The following is a 21,496-nucleotide window of genomic DNA, read 5'->3' on the forward strand; positions in this document are numbered from 1 at the left end:
GCATCGAATGTCATAGATCCAAGCACAACTCAAAAACTGATCCTAAATCTTCTCACATCCCTTTTCCAAATACCTCATGTGTAGCTGCTCCCACTGGTGGAGCTTTGCCTTCCAGGTCCTGCTGGCGTCTCTGCTGTTTGATCTGGTTCAGGGAGGGGCGTGGTTGATGGGCCGCCGCTACGGTCTCCTTCGTCCAGTCGTCTACCAGTTTGTGAAGGTCATCAGTAAATGTGCCTTTCTTGTTGTTGCTGTTGTTGGTCTGGACCTGAGCGAGCCTGGGGAGTGGGTGAGGTGATGGAGAGGGCGTGGCCGTGGCTGCGGCCGTGCTGAGTGATGGCTGCGTCTGACTGGAGGCTGTCTGAGCTGTGGTGGTGCTGATAGACGACCCTGAAAAAAAACAAAGGTCTTAAAAAACTGTCCAGTTCAAAAAAAATTCAGTCAATCAATTGGCTGCTGTATGGCATAATTTAAGGCACTTTGGTCACAAGGTACCTATAATATCACCGAAGAACTTTCAATACAATCGTTCTAACTTATTTTAAATGTGACACATATGTTGCCAACATAGCAGCCAAAGGATTACGACATAAATGACTTTCATGAACAAGTACAGACAAATGAAATGTTTGATATGCAAGCAGTGACAACATTCAGCAATCAGGACACATAGGCACACCGCCATGCAAAACAAAAAACGTGAATCAAAGTAACAATCTGTAAGTACCCACAATTTCAACAAGGACTGCCACATTTTCAAGTGCCAAAACAATTAAAGAGAAACAAAAAAAAGAAGTGCACACATAAACATAAGGAGGACTAAAATAGTTGACAGAGTAAGATAGACAGAGAGTAATAAAGTAAATGAGATAGTTACTACTACTGCGTTCTTTGCCTAGACATAGTCGTTTCAGAGTGGACCCTATAAAAAGGTAAAACAGCACAGAGACAGAAACAGTTAGGCCAGGACACACTGCACACCACAAGTATGTGGACAAGCTGCTTCAAAAGCACACTCAGCTATCAAAACAATTGGGGGAGAGAGAAAGAGGAGAGGAGGACAAGGGGTTTAAAAATTTGTGAGGAGGACTGGAAGAAAGAGCCTAGGTGTTCTTTTTAATATGGGCAATCATTTGAGAAGTGGACAATTACATGTCTTTGGACAGAAATCTGGTAAAATGCTGTCACTGTCGTCTTAATCACCTTGACAAACAAGAGTCTAATCATGGAAATCTGTTTGTAAAATTTAGTGAATTAGGATTATTAGTCCATTTGTTGGTGAGGAGAGACAGTAACAAGATAATGGTGTTTTCTAAGAAAGGAAGACTGGAGCCTGGATTAAAAAGAGATCCCTTTGTCGATGTGAGAATGCCTGTGAAACAAAATGTGAAACCAAAAAGAAATAAAACTTGAAACTTAAAAGAGCACACACATACTAGCTGGAACTCATCAAAGTCGGCACTCGTCAGAAACATGCAGGTAACTCAGGAGAGGTGGAGGGAGGAAAAAAAAAAAGTAGTAATATTGATGATACAGCCCTTCATATGGCGGAGCAAGTCTCCATCAGTGCACTGCCTGGCGCCTGCACCATGCACGTCTTCTCCGTCCAAACATGAGGGACAGAGAGCTCTCCTCTACCACAGCAAAGGGCCTTGCCTATCAGGGAGGGCTGGGGGGGGGGGGGGGGGGGGGGGGGGGGGGGGGGGGGGGGGGGGGGTTCTCTGTTAGTTTACAGAGGATTACTGACTTGGGCAAAGTGCCTTGACGTGGGAGATGTTAAACAATCAAAATTAACAGTGAATGGAAACACACAACAAATAAAAAGGGTATAAACGGTATAAATTCTCACTTAGATGGACACACAGACTCGTCAGGCACACCGTCTTGATAAAGGTATGACCTCAGGCCCATGTTTGGAGAGAACTAGCCCCAGTGTGCTTGTGGGGTCTGTTATTTTTCTAAAAGCCAAAAGCACTGCACAAAGCATTTGTATGAGTGGGAGCGGGCATAACACCCGCAAATGAATGGTTATGAATGTAACTGTGGCTCTGTGAAGAGTGGATGATTGCCAGAGGAAAAACTGTACCGGTGGGAAATAGTATCAAAGTTACTTGCAGTCTGGATATTGGAGGCATGTACACCAGAGAAATGTTTCCTTCTGAATCTTCATGCCAAGAGTCTGACTAGGGTTATTATGAATTAATACAAACTTTCTTTGCTCTACTTCATTCTTGCTGAGACACTGCTTAGCACCTGGAGCATAGAGCAATGTGAGGGCATTGGTAAGAAGATAGTAAAAACATAGCTCCTGCTACAGTATTACATGATGCCGAATTCATTCTGTAAAAGTGTGCAAATGCATGGCAAAGCAAAAGCTGTAGTTGCACAACTATTTGACAGAGAATTACAAAGCAATGTAGTCCACGAGGTGCAAACACTCTTGGTATCAAGCAGTAAAGCATTTTTTTGACCAACCAAAATTTCTGACTATCCATTTAGTTAAGTGATTTGATAAGACTTAATTTCTTATTTTAGCATAACATACAAAAGAAAAAATCAAATTGCCAGATGTCAATGCAATAAGTGATCTCAATAACTGCACAAGACGCATTAGGTCCAAAGTCACCCTGAAGCGACAAGGATTGAAATATACAGTAGTTAGAATTAGTTAGGTTTTTCTTTCTTTTTTTAAAATGGCACCACTCTAGTTGAATTGGCAGTAAATGTACAGTCTATTTTTAAATGTTTAAATGTGTGTAAATTGCTTTCAGTCATAGTGTCTTTCTTGATGCTGCCACTGGGGGGCAACAAATTCTAAAACATTTTAAATTCTGCACGTTGTGGCTTTAATCAAACTGACATTACAGCTCTGGGTGATTTACATCAGAGCAGTAGGGTGGATTTGTCATGCTGTCAGTGTCCTTTCGTTGCTGAAAGAATTGCTGTCGAATTAAAAACCAGGTTTCCTGTATATAAGGAGGGTATTTGGGAATAGTCATGCTGTCGCAGATTTACTCACTCCTGCCCCAGCAATATTACAGTGTGAATACTTTTTACTCTAGACTCTTGGACGACAGATGGTTAGAGCATAGGCAAAAATCTGATTTCAAACAGCCATTTCAAATCCTGTTGTCCCAAGGTTTATATAAAAACTGATACTGAACTTCAAGACCCTAGAGCGCACATATTTTATTAATGAAAGCTATTTTCAGGGAGAAACAAACAAGACTGTGGGAACTAACAGTACCTGTTAAAAAAAAATTCTGCACCAACTACAATGTCTTACAGACGTAACAGGTTTAGCAAAATCAGAGGCTAAAACATAAGCTATACAAAAGATGACCTGCTTCCCTGATTGCTTGAAGATGAAAAGAAAACATTTCCAGGCTGCACAAGCCTTTAATTCTGTTGACAGGAGCCTACGTTATGTTGAATTTGTAGATATGAGTTTCGAATACCAACATCATATGTGGATATGATGGATATCCTCTGGTGGTCAGAAAAAAGAAATCATGTACAACATAAGTTTTGAGGTTTTTGGGGGGGAGGGAGGGTAAGGAACTGATAATGGGTGATGTCAAGTGAGGAGGCCTGAGAGATAGAAGATCCACTATATAAAACATATTAATAAAATTAAACTTGGTTGATAGAAGAGAGAGGCAGGTTAAATAAAGAGAATCTGGAAATGAGCGAGGGGAAAATAGAAAAGAACAAATACAAACAGATGGACAGAGACACAGGTCCACTGAGGAATCTAGTGCGTGGTTTGCTACTAGATTTATAGGTGACTCTCTCTGACGTTTGGTGGTAAACCGTCCAGCCTGTAAAAATGAATATAAGAGGGAAGAAGAGAAGAAACAAGAGAGACACTTTGTAAAAGTGCACAGAGACTGGGATGAGAAACCCCCAACATCAAAAGCAAAGGATACTAAGAAAGAGTGATGATAAATGAGAAATTTAATTAGGTTATCAGTCTGGTGATGGATTTTCAGCCAATAATTACAATATAATTATAATAGAGGTAAGGGTATTACGGGTGTGTGGTCATGTTTGGTCCTTGAAATGTGTTTTTCTATTGATTTATTAATAATTGTGTCTTTTATCAGGACAAAATACAGACTGGCAAAATGAAAACACAATTAAATGTTGTACCATAGTCTAAATAGCTTGGAGTAATCTGTCCCTAGAGGGGATTTTGTTATAGCATTCAAAGAGTAAATATTAGATTTTAAAGATAAAATCTAGCAACAAATTTAAGTGTTAAATATCACTTCAGAATAAACCAACACAACAGGGTGAAGATGTTATTCCAATAAATATAGAATGCTAGTAAAGAAAATACATTTAAACCAACTAATCTGTAAGAAAGTGGTTTCAAAAAAATTACACTGTGTTTTATAGCTAATAAAAAGATTTCAGATAGAAATTCAGTCATCAACAGCACAAAGCTGTTTTGTTCTTGATATCTTAATTTGTACTGCTGTGTTGTGCATCGTGTAAAACAAATGCCCTTTTCAAACTATAATAAATGAACAGTCATGCCACAGCTTTAAGCTGATGAATATCATTCAGCAAATAACTAGTTCCTCATGGAAGATTTTAAAAAGGGAACAGTGACATTTTAATATGAAAGTTTAGTTATGAATTATGAGTGAAGAAATGGACCCAAACAACCCACAAAAACCCAACAATACAGAGCAGTTATAATAATCTTTCTCATTGCTCACTCCATAAAAAGTGTTAGCAAACAGTAGGTGTCATTGTAGTTTTGTGAAAGTCAGGTTAGAGTTGCTAACATTTTATCCTTAAAATTAGCCTTTTCGTGAATCTGTCTGACTTGCAATAACTAAGCCTGGTTAATGATTTGTTTACAAAATGGCTATGAGAAAAAAACATGAAGCAAGTTCTTATCCTCATTACACTCTCACTGTGGATTACAGTGGGGTTAGTGTGGATTACTTTCCATTTTCATATAAAATAATATTGTTGGATGATTGCACATCAAACAATTATTCCTTGCTTATATTATTTCAACCAATATTTCTATGTGAAGGACATGAAATTGTGTATGGACATAATAAACAAATGAGCTGACATCATGTGAACTTGTTTCAAATTGTGTAGCAGTTAAATTACAGAATGTGGTACCTCAATCTCAATATTCAAACAATTATCGGTTATCAAAATTAGCTCAAAAAGTCCCAAACAGTGCATCTACCTGTACTATTAATGACACAGGTGGCATGTACAAGGGTAGACACCATGCACATATTGATTACCTGGATTTCCGTAGTACTAACCCATCTAACTTTAATGTGAGTGAATATATGTGGTATTTTAAGTGCGCCTACATATGAAGTTTACAGTTGTTCAGTTAAAATGAGATGATCCTGTTTGTGTCTGAAATCCTTCAGGTGAGACTTCTTTGATCCTCCTACTTGGAAAAACTTGTGGGACTTGAGGACCACATTAATTGCCTTAACCCTAATGGCTGTTTAGTAAATTGTATGCTTCATCTTTACAAAGATGGAACATGCAATCTTCCTCACATAGTGTTTATAAAACCTATAATGTGTACCTTGGCCAGGTCCTGCTTGGTTAGTCATTCCGTCACTGTGTAGCCCCCCAGCATAGATGTTGTCTGAGGAAAAAGAGCCCTTCAGGGAACAGGGTTGCTGGGTGTGGACCTGCTCTGGGGCGGTTCCATGCTGACTGCTGGAGCTGGAGCTGCCACTAGAGTGGGCAGAGCCATCTGACAGAACCGAACTTTTAGCAGGAGAGCCAGATGAACTAGCAGCACTCTCACCTTGGTGCAAAAAAAACGGGGAAAAAAGAGTGAGTCAGACAGAGGGAATCACTGTATGAATCACACATTCCTACGGTTTTCTAAAGCTGACACCGTTCTTGTGTTTTCAACTTGTGTACACTTCTAACTGAAAGTGCCTTCTCATACACACAAACCATAATATAAACCACTTATCACCCCACCAGTCCACACACCTTTCCTCTCAGCAGCAGTGGTGTTAAGATTGTTTCTGAGCTGCTGCACCATCGGATTGAGCAGTTTCCCAGCCTTTAGCTTGTGTTTGCTGGCCCTGCGCCTGCGGCCACTTGGAGGTGCAGCATGAAGTAGTCCGACATTGGAGGGCAGAGTTTTGCCCAGTTCCTTGTACAAACGCTCAATCTCATTCCTCTGGTAAGCCTGCAGCTCAGAGATCTCCTTCATGTGTCTAGTGAGAAGTTATAGGGAGAGAAAAGACAAATAAACTTTTCTGAAACTCCATGATAGGCAGCTATTATGTATGTTATGCATCTATCTGTTTATTTATTCTATTTTATGATTTTTTTCTTCAGTAGTTTGTTCTCCACTTCTTCCACTAAAGCGTCTATCATTATTCAAGCAAGGTGTCATTTGCTTGCAGCAATGACACCTTTTAAAAGACCTTCTCTCCTGATTGCATGCGTCTCCTTTTCTTTTCAAAGCAAGTTTTGTCGACTGTCGATTTTCTGTCCACATAGAGTTTGTGCAAAATTCATGCTTGAAAGTTCATGTTACAACTGCAACCACATTCCTTTTAGAGTATGAAAAAGTTATCTCATAAGATCACGGTTTTTCAATTTTTAAGTGAAAAATATAGAAGGCAGCTCTTTAATAATCATATTAATCATAATCATAATAAATAATTTGGGGGGGGAGATATGCCTCCTTTAATGTCATGCCTTCCAGACAATTATGACCATTAAACATGATTTGTAGTAGTCAGTTAATTACTGGAATAATTAAATGTTTATGCCATATATCTATTGATAGATAAGAATGTTTTCTGCAAAATACTACTATGCATAGGGCCATGACTCATACAGTATGCTATCAGAGAACTGTGAATACAGTTGCAATCGTCACTTTTTTGCAATAAGAGAGAATAGATTAATTTATAAATAGAGGCAGAAAAGATTCAAACATGAATAATGTTTCATGAAAACGCTGCTGATGGACTTTCCAACACATTTGTGCAACTGTTGGTGAGAGTGGGTGTGTATGTGTGTGTGGAGGTTAATTTACTTTTCTCTCAGTTTCTGTAGTTCTTTCCTCATATCTGCATCCTCAAACTCAGAGTCATTGTCACTACTGATGTAGGATGAGTAAGGATGTCCTGCAGAAGGGGAGGGAGCGTGACCATTCATTGACACGGGCTGTCGGCTTGGTGAATCAGAGCTCTGCTCACTTTTGCTCCGGCCAGAGCGCCGCAGGAAGGCCACTGCCCTCTTCATGAGGTCGCTTCCACTGTGCTCAGACAAAGCATGAGGTGGAGGAACGGGGTGGGCCGGATGAAGGACTACACTGCTGCTGTCCTCATCTGCTGAGTCAGAGAGGTGAGAGGAGTGTTGGTACTGATAATGCATTGGAGAATCAATGGTCTGGGCCCGTGGGATACGGCGTGGGGTGACATCAGGGCTGGAAGTTGGGGTAGCATGGTAGAAGTTAGGTGGGGCAGAGTAGCGATTACTAATGTGAGGTTTGGATGTTCCTGCTTTTTCATCTTCAGCTGTCAAAGAGGACCTGCCAGCAGCCACAAAGCCCTTTTCTTTCCTGTCTGGACCCTGAGTCTGGCTGTGAGACCCTCCAGAACCACTAGAGGGTGCTGGGGAAGTGCAGCTGCTGCGACTCATCTTGCTTTTCTCTAAACGACAGATGACATCCGGTGGAGTGGGGACAATCTGGTAGGAATAGAAGCCCATGTTCATAACAAAATTATAGTCCCCAAACATCAACTAATGAAATGTTAAAGCAACAAACTGGACACAGGACAAACTGCCATAACCCATGACCTGTAATATAATTTAATTTGCTCAAATGACATTTATATTGAGCAGATGTGGTCACTAAGCCCTTTGAAAGTGGATTCTTACTTGAAAACGGCTTTTGGAGCTATATGAACTGGAGTTAGCCGTCAGATCTTTTCTGTTCAAATTCTTGGTGGCTAAAGGAGCAGAAAGAATGATTTACAAAACAAACCATTCTCAAACTATAATGCGCTCATAACATGACATGAGCATGGACCTTACATCAAAAATATTACCTACCAGCCACTGCAGAGTCACTTAGTGCACCCACACTATCTGTGCGCTCTGGAATCTGCGGCTAACAGAGAAAGAGAGAAGGGTGTGTATGTGGGAGGTTGCAAACATTTGAATAGTGACAATTTGTGTTAGCAGTGTGCTTTGCTAACCATTATCCTCTACTGACCTCAGTTTGGTCTGAATGAGTCAGACCCTGATTCGTGTTTGGTAGCAGGCATACACACACACACACACACAAAAATAAACACACACACAAAATGAAGCTGCCAGAGGAAGAGATTGTAATGAATTATGGGGCTGACAGCAGTAATGTTGTTATCCTCCCCTCTTTCTAAGCACAGTATTAGTCTTGCTCTTTACAGCCAATTGTCAAATCAATAGCAAAGTGTGGACAACGATTCAGTGAAGCTGCCATTACCTTTGCTCCTAACCAATGTTTAAATGCTCACATTCACACACAGACATAAAGTGTATTTTACCAGTGGCTCTCCCTTCTTTTTCGCAAGAGCTCCCTCAGTGCTCTGGCCGTCTGAGACTGGTGGTGAGGTGACCCCCTCTGTGCTGGAGGCATGGGGGTCAGACGCAGAGCCAGAGGGCTGAGAGGGAGCATGCTCCTGGTACAAAAGGTTTCTCAGCTTCTCATCCAAAGTCTTAATGGTGCGGTCAACAAACTCCACCCTGCGTGGTCCCTCACTGTCCGACTCCCCTGTCCCTCCACTCGCTGGCTGCTGGTGGCTTGATGACTGGGAGTTCTGATGTGCTGGACTCTGGGGCTGGGAGGTGACTGTACCAGGCTGCATGGACGTGGCATAGGGCTGCTGCAGGACCACAGACTGATGGGAAGCCAGTTGAGGGGGTAGTTCTCCAGTAGGACTGGCTTTCTGATTGGGCTTATTGGTTTGTGAAGAGGCCAAACCACCAGCTGCTCCCTTATCAATGGCATTCACATCCAGAGAGACAGGTGGCACAATAGCACAGCATGGTATGTCCTTTACCATAGAGACAGCAGAGATGCAAGGCTCTTCCACAGGAGGGGAGTTGTGATGGCTTACGCCAGCAGCAGCAAGGGCATTTTTACTTACACAGGGCTCAGGCTGTTGGACGTGGGCTTTGCCAATGTTTTGGTCTTGAGGTTGCACTGAGGTCTGAGCTGCAGGGGGCAAAGAGGAGGACGGGCTTTGGGAAGATAAAGAGACGACCTGGGTTGACACTGCAGTGGTGTTACTGTTGTGCCTGACTGATGATGCCAACTTTTCAGATTCTGGAGGAATAAAAAAGATCAGGGTAAATTAGGAAGCAAACAGATTGGGGGCAGCTAAGGCCACTAAGAAGAAGGGCTACATCCTGTAGGTGCCAGAGTATTACATCACTGCCCGTCTTCCCCCATCAGGGTCTGTCAGCTGGAGTATAAATCCTGCCCTTCATTTCTGCCTAGAACCACTGCAGAGGCACTCTTATATAACTGACCGCAACGGATAACTGCACAGATGCACACTCTAATGCATGTGCAGCGCCTTTGCTGTCAACAGCAGCAAGTAAAACACCAAGCATTTTGTGTTTTAAATTTAGACAGGTCTTTGGGACTGAGGACATCAGGGAAGCATTAATGATACTATGTATTTATGAATGTACAGCATACCCTGGGCTGCAGAGGTGTGAGGTGTAGTCTTCTCTTTGTCTTGCAGGGGCGTCTCAGCCACAGGGCAGATGATAAACCAGCGCTTGCCAGTGTGGAGGACTGTCAAGGACAGATAAACATAAAAACATAGCAGAAGAGATGAAGGGAATTGACTGGACATTTTAAAAGGCAAATAAGAAATAAACAGACTGAATTAATTTGAATTTGTGAAATCATCCTCATCCTGATATGAACGCAAATGTACAGGGAAGCAGTTGTGTCTGAGTTTTACAAGAACTGAAGACTGAAGTGGATTTTATTTGAATTAACAATCAAGTTCCAGTTGGTAAAAAATCTTACCATTTTGCTGGTACACCAGTACACCAGTGGAGTACTGGGTGCAGAAGCCTTCAATCCCTTAAAAAAAGGGGGGAAAGGAAGGGTTACTACACAGTTGATGTGCATCACTTTAATAGACATTTAAAAAGATTTCCACAACCAGCCAAAGATCTGAACCTCAGAAACTAATTCAGTTAGATCAAAATGTCACATCAGCAAGAACGGTATATTTGGCAGCTCTTGTTGGCAGCATTGCAGGCAAAGTCATCTTGAGAGTACGTTCAACTTATTTTATTCATATAGCTCCAAATCATAACAGAAATTATCTCAGGCCACTTTTCATATAGTGTAAGTGTAGACAGTACCCTTTACAGTATTTTAATAAAGACCCTTCACTTCCCCATCAGCAAGCACTTGGCAACAGTAGCAAGGAAAAACTCCCTGTGAACAGGAAGAAACTTTGAGCAGGCCCAGGCTCTGGATAGGCCACCATCTGCCTCGACAATCAGGATGATGTATCCAAGGCAGAGGTACTCGTTTGTTTTGTTTTTTTGCACCATTGCTACTATTAACTGTCAACAGGTCGTTTCTCACCTCCGTTCCCAGAGTGCCAGCTCCTTCAGTCTGCTTGGGACTGCCTCTCTGGTCAGAGTTCCTCTCTCCCTCAGTGTCCTCACTCAGCATGTCCATAGCCTTATCCACAATGTCCTTCAGCTGCTCAATGAATACTTCTTTCTCTACAGGCAGAATGAAATCATTCTCCACCTGAGGGTAAGGATGGTGAAAAAGGCAACACAAAGTCAAAGGTTTTTCTTACCTACCAACACTTCAAATAAAACTGTATTCATGGGCTGTGCCAGACAAAGATTTTTTGCTGCATTGCAGCTGAGAACAGCAACACAGGGAGTTTCAGAGTTCTGAGCCATAACAAAGCATCTGGCAAAGCACAGCTTGCAGCACCACCACGAAAGTCTTAAATCAGTTGAATGTGAAGTATCTTCCTCCATACCATGTATGTAGCAATCTCTTCAGGTGCATCTCCATCCAGGTCAAACTTGAAAGTCACCATCTTATGGTTATGAGTTTCCAACTGACACTCTACCATCTTATCCCCTGTGTTACACACCTGCAGCAAGAAGGGATAGAATAAATATAAGATCTACTATGACATTATTTTTTAACATGGGCTGCAAGACATGTGATTCTTGTTGGAAAATGGCACCCACGTTGAGCATGTTGAGCTTTGGTCTGCTAATCTTCTCTTGCCGAGAGCGAGTGCGTGTTGACCTGCGGTGGTGTTTGCGGACTTTCCCCTCGCCTTTACTTCCATGTGTCCCCTCATAACCATCACTCATCTCCTTCCCTGATGTGGCATCAGAGTTGACACTGCTTTTGGGGAGAAAATGATTACATAAGTCAGTGCCAGTATTGCTTTATTCATGAATACCGTAATACCTAATAAACAGCTCTACATTTAGGTGGGTTATCGTGTGTTTTATGAAGAAACCTAAGATTAAAAATGCGCCTGCAGTTGTAAGTAGTACCTACCAGAAACTTAAAACAAATATGGACAAACATGTTCAAAACTGTCTATTCAGTGTACCCAAATATAAGTGAGAGATAATAAATAGGTGTCTAATAAATAAACAGGAATTAAGCTTATTCAAGTTGAAATGGTGGCTCTTGTGTCACACGTTAATCTAGGTACAATAGACATATTTTGTACTGGAAATAGAAAGAGGTTAAGGGTTTTTAACTCCCTCGGTATGGAGCTTAGTGAAAAGGTTTTGTTAAGTTTATCGCTGCTCTGGAATGCCGGCAGGATTTGGTAAAAGTCAGATTTATCAGCCATGGGTGACACTAAACTCCCCAACAGCTTAAAGAGGATATAGATATGTGGCAGATTAGCTATCTGCTATCTATTATGAAGGAACAACTGAAAATTCTGAAATTAAAAAGGAAAGCATGAGGTGGGGGAACAGGGTGCCCCTGCTCAAAATGATACATGCATCATACATGATACCTCCGGTTTTACAGAGGTGTTTCTGTCTAGTTGAAAATCTGCCCTTTGGTCAACACTCTGCCAGAAAGTTAGCTAATATAGCTGTCAAATCCACAAATAACTGTTATACTTTAGGAGAATCAGCTAGCTAGTTATGAGTTGTTTCATCATTTGTGAGATTGGTGGAAAGCCTTCGATGTTTTGTAAAGGTAAACAACATTTCTGCTTCATGGAGTTTAAAAAAAGCTTTCGTTGAAAGAAGAACGATCAGATTGCACGGTTCTGCTACGCACCTTTCAACGTGGCATTTTTCAGAGTTTTGGTGTAGCTACTCTACTGTAACACTGTAAAACACAGAGTTTCTAATTATTTAGGTCTGAAGTAAGAGTAAACAGAGGAAAGTTTTAGTACATTCATGTCAGTGCATGATGCTCTTGGGATTAATTTCAATTTGACAACCCCTGAGTGCTATTTCATATTACCCTCATACAATGTGTATTTCTTAGAATCACAATCTCCGACTTGTCACCTGTAATGATGGGTGACAGGAAATACTTTAAGCAGTACCTGTCATAGCTCTGCCCTCCACTATGTTTCTCTGCTGCTTGATCCTACAGAGAAAACAGAATCCACAAGCATACAATTAATGATAGAGCATGTACTTATTTCATTTTAGGTTACGTTCCTGGCAGTGACTTAAGATGAGGTTCTGTAATACTTCATGTGAGCGCGATATAAATTTACATAATAAGGTGGGCAGAGGAAGAAATACTAAAAAATGTGAAAATGAGTCACGCGTCCATACCTCCATGTTGGTCTCTGTTGGACCCTGACCTGCAGCTCCTGCGAGAGCACTGAGCTGTTTCTGCTGAGTCAGACTGGAGCTGGCAGACCCAGACAATCCTCTCTGAGAGTCAGAGGGTTGCAGCACAGGAATCTGGCTCTGAACCTGACTTTGGGCCTGCGGGGGCAGCTGGCATGGGTTCTTGTGATCCAGCTGGGCAACAGCAGCTGTGCCCAGGTCTGAAGCATTCTGCACAGGCGAGGAAAAGACTGCAGGTTGGATGAGCTGAGCAGGCTGGACTGGTTGAGCAGCAGGGACAAGCTCTGGATGGCTGACCTGGGCCTGCTGAGGAACCTGCTATAAAAGACAAATTACACATTATTATTACATTCTTTCACATAAACATTTAATCTTGGATGATTCTGCATCCTTAAGATATTCCAACACGTTTTAATCAATTTTTTTTATAAGAATACCTCTAAAATAGAACATATAAACAATCAGTATCTCCTTTAGCCACAGAATAGCTCAGTTGCTCCAAAACTGTTTTTTGTGACTAAAAGATACATAAAAACAACTTGAAAGAGATTATCTTAATCAAAGGTTCACATAAAGAAAACCACCCTGAACACACACAAAAACTTAATTTCCAGCTCACACCTTCTTAGTAAACATCTGCACTCCATTACAGCCATTATAATTACCTGTGTCAGAGGCTGAGTGCTGCCATTTGTGGGAGGGTGTGTGTTCTGGGATGAGGCAGTATGTGCATGTATGGGGTGTGTGGTTAGAGCTGATAAAAATGCAGGTTGTGAGAGAGAAGCTTCAGATTTAACACTCTGGGGCTGATGTTGTGGGGATGTGGGTCCCATTTTAACAAGCGCAGGTGAGGGGGGAGGTTTAAGGGACACTGGGATTGGTGAAACTAACGCATTTTCAATGTGCAGAGGGGAAACGGGAGAGATAGAGGGGGTTACTGGAACAGTCTGTCCAGGAGAAAGGAAGATGTGATTAAGAGAAGAGGAGGTTGAAGGGTGAGAGGCAGTGCAGGAGTGAGGGTAGGAGGATTCACAGTCAGTCACAGCTGTCATCACCTGGACTGTGGGATACTGTGAAGGAAACTGAAGGGAAAAGGAAAGAGGGAAGAAAAGAGAAAGAGGAAAATCAAATAATCTAAGGGTCAAACACCGGAGTCTAAATTGTTATTGTTCTATTAATGTAATTTAATCTAGGCAAAATCAGTAAGAAAGATTCGTTTTTTTGAAAGCAGTGGCAGCAGACTGACAATACCTGGGATGGGTGTGTTGGTGGTAGCGAGGTTGAAATCTGCAGAGGTTGCAGCTGCTGGTGGACAGCAGCCTGAGCCATTGACTGTTGAAGAGGTAGTGCCTGGGCTGGGACACTTGAAGCTGACTGGGTGAGATTTTGCACATTGCTCTGTCCATCTTGTCCAAGTTGTGAAAGGCTCTGACCAGAGGGAATATTCTACAGGACAACAGACCAAGAGCAGAGGAGGAAGTTCAATAATGGCAGGGATTCTAGCTTCTTCTCTCAGTTTTGGAAGTCTGCATTTCCTGCTATTGACCCAGATCAGAATAGCTCATATTTTCCATCCTGCCCCTAAGCCTGGAATCAGTCTGAATGTGCTGCACGTACAGGAGGACTGCGTACAACAGGACAGAAACAGTGCAAGACTGGAAAGGCCGGCGGATGGAGTGGCTAAAACCCCTGTTCTTGTTTTCATTACCGTTTCCAGTCTGAGGAAACTCCTGTTTATTAGGCTATTCTTTTCTCATTTATCTACTATCCACCAACACAGCTGCACCAAATCAAAACCACGCACCATTATCAGAGCAGTACCCAAACTACTACATTGCCATAAATAACAATGTTGACTTGTTTAAGTGCATTATCTTCTGTCCCTCCCACATCAAGTCCCACAGTGACAAAGTGTGTTGAGACAAAGGTGTTATACCTGATTCAGGAAAGCAGCGACGCAAAGATAGGGTTGAAACTGATGAAAAATGAAAACAGGACGAGTTCAGAGGAGGGGGAACAAACATAAGATTCAAAACTAGGGCACTATGGCACCTTGTTACCACCTATTGTACTAGTCATCAACATTGTACACTCACCTGTTGGGTCATATTAGCAGCCTGGCTATGCTGGGAAGCAGCTGGAGCAGTGGTAGACTGTGCGGGCAGGTACTGGCTTTGAGCTGGAGCAGTCTGTTGCTGCAGGACATTGAGGGCAGAATGTGCATAGCTCTGAGAGCTAGCATCGGGGTAATTCTGATGTGTGGCGGCAACTTGTGCAACTAGGGTTGGTGTGTGATGAAACTGAGAGGCAGGAGCCTGTAGAACTGCCGACTGAGATACATCTTGGCTCTGTTGGGAATCTGCTGTCTGCATGGCTTTCTGACTGTGATGCTGTAGAGTCGGGGTGTGTACTTGTTGCTGACCAGAGGACTGAAGGGTAGGCTGTGTCATCTGTTGGTGTATGACATGCACAGTTTCTTGGATATGCTGGAGTTGAGGCTGAATGTAAGTCTGCCCGGTATTTTGTGTATGCTGTATACTGGATTGTGTATTTTGCATTAAGGGCTGTTGATGCTCTTGCTGAACGTGTATCTGTTGGCTGTAAAGTGCTGGTGTAGAGGAGCTCGGACCAGGCTGCTGACTCTGCAGTTTAACTGCAGCTTGGACCTGCTGCAGTGCACTGGGAGCTTGTGCAGGGTGACACTGGGCCATAGATGCCATAGTTGAGGTTACAGATGCAAGAGGGTAGCTTTGTGTTGGCTGCTGTGTTGGCAGGCTGGTTGCTGCCGCAGCAGTCTGTTGCTGAATTGTAGTAGGATATCCTGATGCAGATTGTGACTGTTGAGTTGGGGCCACACAGTTCTGACAAGGTTGTTGGACTTGTAAGGGAAATATTGAAGAGCTTGCCTGCTGTTGTTGATGACCAAGCACTTGGTAGCTCTGTGCAACATGTTGTGGCACAGCTGATGCTGAGATATTTGCTGTGGCTTGGGTCTGTTGCACATTTGAAGGTGTGTAGTTGGCAGCACTGACTGCATGCTGGATGTTGACTGAACACAGACTAGCTGGTGCTGCAGCACTGGGCTGGCCAGGATATGGAGCAGCAGGGTAGCTGTGTCCAGGCTGGAGGTACTGCAGAGGTGTGTGCACTGCTGTGCTGGATGAAGGCAGGCCATGGACAGATGGTTGATTCTGGTGACCTGCAGAACTGGCCTAATGACAGAAAGAAGAGAAATTCAAGTTAGACCCTCTTGGCAATGAATTGTATTGGTCAAGGATAAAATCCCAAATAAATGGGTCAATTATAGGTCATACCGGATGCAAGTACAATGAGAGGATGAGGGATAAAAATAACTTCATGAAACATCTGTTTCAACAATGAGCAGGCAGTGACAGGTGTGAGATCAAATGAGGACACAAGGGAAAGACCAAAGAGGAGGGGGATCAGACAGCCGCCCCTCCTCCTTCAATCAGAAGCCATATATCCAAGAGCTAAGGAGTAAGACAGCTGTAGCATTGGGCCAGTAAAGCAGAAAAGAAAAAATGTTAAAATCTGAGCTCTAGAAGGGTTTGGTAAAGGTTAATCAGCAGGGAAACGTGGTCTGTTAAAGATTGCACCATTGTCCTCCGACAGAAGCAAGCTTATGATTTTTAAGAAGACGGTCAGCTGGAGGCCTACGCAGGCAGCAAAACTCAGACAGGGAATCAGATCATCTCCATGCAGAATAATGCTGTCCCTCCTACCGCCTGGGAAAAATCAGTAAAGCAGGTGTTGGCCCCATATGGGAAACTAAAGTGATTTGTCTTGCTATTGTGACCTACCACTCCTACAGCACCGGTAACTTGCTGCTCTCTGGCACAGAATCTATCCTTGCAGTCCTGGAGGTGTTCTTGGTCCCCACCCGAACTGCCAGTCTGGAGATGACTCTTCAGGTTTCTGTCTCCAGTATTGCGGGCAGGTTTGTGGGCAGCTGACGTGTGCAGTAGAGAGGCTTGGGAGGGTGTGGTATGACAAGGGGCTGCTTTACGGCAGATTATATTCAACAGGGACTTCTGCAGCACTGAGAAATCTGAACAATCACTCGAACCCTTCGGCCGCCCATAACCAGGGGTGGTCATTGTTCCACCGGGGGACAGCTGGTGTCTAAAGTCACATGGACAGTGGTGTGTTGGCACAACAGAAGGATGGCGGTGGCTCCCTTCTCGTGACTTCAGAAGAAGCAAAGAGAGGCAGGCCTGGCACACATGGTTTCTATACATATGGTTATGATGAGATGTTAAACTTAGAAGACCACTGAGGTCAGAGTGTCTGCGTCCACTTGGCACAGGCAGTGACAAGTTCTCACTGATAACCTTTGATGAAGACTTGATGCTGGTGTCACTAAAGCGGCGGAACTCAGGAGGTGAAAAGGCAGGGGACACCTGCAGTACTGCCAGAGCACTCTGGGAGGGGAACCCATCCTCAGCCTCGGAGTGCAGCTCAGTGGGGCTGAGCTCTGATTGGTGTTCTGGTACTGTAGGAGTGGGACTGATTGATCTCTGAGATTGAGTGAGAGCATGGAGTTGAGCGATGTGGTTTGATCTTTGAGTGTCAATAACAGGAGCACTTCCTCTCCGGGCTGCAGCTCCCAAATGAGTCCTGTGCTCTGGGCTCAGTGCTGCCCCCCATACTTTACCCTTTTCACAGGAGTGAGGTCGATCTGTCAGAACAGGGCTACTTCTCTGGCACTAATCAAGGAGCAACCCAAAAGCAAAACACAAGTTACTCAAAATGAACAGATTTATAACCCCAAAAGCCCAAAACATGATACATGATGAGATGAGGATGAACAGGTTTTCATGAGAGCTATGTAATGTCTGTGATAATTCTTTTGATCTGCACATGTTCAAAATATGTCTTGACCTTGTAGATGAGTAATGTTCAGTTCCTAGGTCATGTGGCGATGATTGCTTTCTGCCTATTTGAATAAATCTGAATGTATATGCTCCACTTGGGTGTGTATGCTCCTGATACAGACCTGCTGCGTTGCCATAGTGATAGGCTCCAGCAGGGACTGGTAGAGGACACTCTGCTGGCTGCTGTGGGAGTCTGAGTACACAGTGGAGCCCATGCCACTGTCAAGTGTGCTGTCTGCTGCGGAGACACACAAATCATCCACTCATAAAAAAGTTTTTTTTAAAAGATGAAGTACATGTGTTTCTGACTGGTGGAGGACAGAATCTCTTACATGTCACTGAGGTGGCACTGGCTGGTAGGTTACGTAGCCGGTTGTGCTGGTCTGCCTCTGGCTCTTCTGGCTCCAGCAAAGGGGCCTGTCCTATATGTGCTGCCCCAACAGAGATGCCCTGAGATGGTGTCATCTGGATCCTGTGCCCCCCTTCACCTTGATCCACTGGAACTGCAGCAGACACTGTTCTCTCTCTTCTCCATTTGATCAGTGCCACACGGTCCCTGATCGACTTTCCCACAGTCTTAGCATCACTCTCATGGAAGAAGCCAGACTCCACCTGACAAATAAAAAAGGGAAGAGCATGACTTCGAGGATATTTTTAGCAATGAACATGTGAGAGAAGAGAGGGTGCATTAAAAGGAGAGTGTGTGAGGGAGAGAGAACGAAGCAAGAAAAGGAAAATCTATTTTAAGGGGATCAGAGCAGTGGGGGATTATTTCCTTTGGCAACTTGGTTCATTTTTCACAACAAAACTGTATAACTATATTACATATGTAAATAACAAATATGAAAAGACTATGCACAGAGCACATTGTCATACATGCAAAAACAAAACCGAAAAAAACCGCAGCTTTGTCTCAAAAACCTGAGTGAAGCCATGTATTGACCTGATTACTGAGCTTTACACCTCTGTTAGTATTTATGAAGGCCAATCTAGCATGAGAGAAAAATCTAATTTCTCATGTTGGCTCTCAGCAGAGAAACTAGTCACTACAGCAGATGTCTAGTTACTAGACATGGTAGCACACTGGCCATACAATCTAACTTGTGCTGTTAGTCGACATGTCTGCTCTCATCCACAAGTCAAACTGTTACAGAGAGGCCTTAATTTGTTTCCCAAACTTCACAGCCTGGTCAGGGCCAAAACCGCATTAACAAAAGGCCGGGAAAGAGAGCAGATGAGAAAGAGGAGAAGAGATGTGCAAGAGTAAGAGAGAAACAACGAAATGAAAGACATGAGGCCAGGAAAGCAGATTATTTCACAGTCAGTGCATCAGTTGACTAAGTGTTAAACTAAATACTTCTCTTAATAATTTACTTACTAAAGTGACGTGACTACTTCCGTTCTTAGCTCACACACTATACTGTCCAAACATCTTTCACTACTCCACTTAAACTCAGTGTACAAATATATATTTTTATATACTTTTTTGTGCAATATCCGATAACACATTGCAGATGCTCCTCTGTCCTGAGATTGGCCAATAGATTGGCCTTAGATCAAGCTGTATCAAGGCAACTTTCATGGATTTGTTTTTATGGACTTGTGTTTTTAGGGCAGGCATTTTGAATAGCTCTGCCAAGAAGGACACATCTGATTCAAACTCCCTGTATCTACAGTACACCTGATGAAGTTTATTATTTTTTCCCCAAGAAAAACCTGTTTAAGTCTCTTAAAGAAAACCCTGACTGTGACTATGTTTGCATTCTTCAACTCAAGTCTAGCTTGTCTTAATCCCACGCCAAAGCTAAGGAAATTCTCACAGTGCTGCAGAAAGTTAGATGAGTAATATTAAAACTTGTTGGTATTGCCATGGCTCCAACAGTTAAAGAAATCTTCATTTTTTTTGGGCAAGGCTTTTATTGCAAGGCCTGTGGGTAGCTTATCTGATGATGTTCACTGGAGAAAACCATGTAAACAAAAGGGAAAAAATAAAACCGCAATCACTGTATTCCTGGAAGAGCAGAGCGTGTTATCACCAGCAATCTGTATTGGAGTGCATTCCCTGATGAGGAGATAGCCGCTACAACACACCAAGCCAAAGACACATGCAAAGCATGACAAACAGTATACTTGCATGAGTTAAAAAACTAACCTTCAACTGGAATGAAAATAACGCAAAGAGTTTTGCAAAGGTCTAACCATGTCTAGTAATTTAGTGGTAGACAACACAATATAAACAAATAGACAACTTACAGTATTTTATATCCAGATTTAGCTCAGGATATATTTAGGTATGAACAAGTTATTCAAACTACATCTTCAATTATTCACTCACCATCTCTTGCGCAACAAACTCAGGAACCTCCTTTTCCAGGTCAAACGTGAACTCGATGGCTCCTGTCTCCTTATACTTCCCTTTTAACTTCTTGTGGTCCTCCACCCACAATTTCAGGGCTATTGAGGCCTTTTTTCCATCATCCTCCTCAGCGAGCTCGACCCTCACACCTGTGTCCTCAGCAAAGAAAGCGTGGTTCAACAGATCCTTGATGGTATACCTGAGAGGAGGAACACTGAAGCTCAGACTCAGGCACATATGTGTACTACACACACTGCTGCCATTTAACTGTAATGTACAGTGCTTGCAGATAGCTTTAGGATTAATTTAGTCAGCTGTGGTACATGAATTCTGCTGTGCTGACAGTGAATGGACATTTTGGTCTAGTGTAAACACAGTAATCATACATGGACACGGATTACCTGTGCTGCTGTGAGAAACTCACTCACTGAACACAATCATGCTTCTATAAAACAAAGCCACTGGAAGCTAATTAAGGGTTATTTTCCCCCTGTACACAAACTCATTATGTAACAGATTTGAAAGACACCCTGCAGATATGGAGAGAGACTGCAGTGCTGCTGAGAGCCCAACTGTCAGCGCCACAGCAATGAAGCGGGGGAGGCAAGACTAGGCATGAAAGATGAGAGGGCACCTTGCATGCCCTGTTGGCTGGACACTGGACAATGATGGGGACAGTCACTCACCGCTCCTCTTTCTTTTGGCAGATACACTCCCCAATAATCTCTTTGATTTCAGGATCCATGACCTTGTTGTAGCTGGCTGGCTTCACTCCCTGAGGAAAAGGAAATATAAACAAAATGCTGAGGACACGCCATGAGAGGATGCTGTGTTGGGGAAAAACAAAGGAAAGAGGGTGCAGCGATGTTTTTCAAACATTGGTTTAAGTAATACTCCACCCCAGATCTTATTTTTCGATTATCACACACTCACACCCAGTAGGCTTTGTCGACTACAAGAGGGCATGGCATCTCCGGTCAGTTTGAATCCATGTCAAACGCAATGAATTCCAATAGTGATGAGTTTTCATGGAGTGAAACAAGTATGGAAACATCAATAAAAACTTCTCAAACCACTGCTGCAACTTCCTTCCAACTGTGTGCTCAGTATGTAACAAATGCATTGTTGCACCAAAATATAACTTCGCACAGCTGCTATCTCAATTGCCAGATACAGTATGACCTTAGTGAGCTTGTTGGTAGGTGGGTGTGCTGATTTGCCAACATTAGAGCCCCCATCTCCTGCTCTTGCATTGCTCCCGAAGTAGTTTGTTAATAAACTACAATTAGAATACAGCTGGTGTAGTAGCTGGTTATTTTATATTTATATTATTATATTTTAGCTGTTCAGAATAGTTTGCACGCATGGTTAAGTGCACATTTCT

General features: G+C 42.9%; 1 protein-coding gene across 1 annotated transcript in view; it reads right to left on the reverse strand.

Annotated features, from left to right (window-relative positions):
* Positions 1 to 21,496, reverse strand: part of LOC133987472 (serine/threonine-protein kinase WNK2) — a 46,434-nt gene that overhangs the window by 2,708 nt on the left and 22,230 nt on the right. Inside the window, 24 exon segments of the mRNA XM_062426857.1 lie at positions 74 to 387; positions 875 to 919; positions 5,576 to 5,803; positions 5,998 to 6,227; positions 7,061 to 7,716; positions 7,909 to 7,979; positions 8,083 to 8,140; positions 8,559 to 9,340; positions 9,719 to 9,817; positions 10,058 to 10,079; positions 10,082 to 10,114; positions 10,631 to 10,801; positions 11,046 to 11,162; positions 11,263 to 11,422; positions 12,606 to 12,649; positions 12,844 to 13,179; positions 14,113 to 14,307; positions 14,798 to 14,836; positions 14,958 to 16,073; positions 16,683 to 17,588; positions 17,879 to 17,994; positions 18,089 to 18,368; positions 20,092 to 20,311; positions 20,799 to 20,887. Of these exon segments, the coding sequence (XP_062282841.1) occupies positions 74 to 387; positions 875 to 919; positions 5,576 to 5,803; positions 5,998 to 6,227; positions 7,061 to 7,716; positions 7,909 to 7,979; positions 8,083 to 8,140; positions 8,559 to 9,340; positions 9,719 to 9,817; positions 10,058 to 10,079; positions 10,082 to 10,114; positions 10,631 to 10,801; positions 11,046 to 11,162; positions 11,263 to 11,422; positions 12,606 to 12,649; positions 12,844 to 13,179; positions 14,113 to 14,307; positions 14,798 to 14,836; positions 14,958 to 16,073; positions 16,683 to 17,588; positions 17,879 to 17,994; positions 18,089 to 18,368; positions 20,092 to 20,311; positions 20,799 to 20,887 (6,327 nt within the window).

The sequence above is a fragment of the Scomber scombrus genome, chromosome 10 (genome assembly GCF_963691925.1).
Source record: "Scomber scombrus chromosome 10, fScoSco1.1, whole genome shotgun sequence".
NCBI lineage: Eukaryota > Metazoa > Chordata > Actinopteri > Scombriformes > Scombridae > Scomber > Scomber scombrus.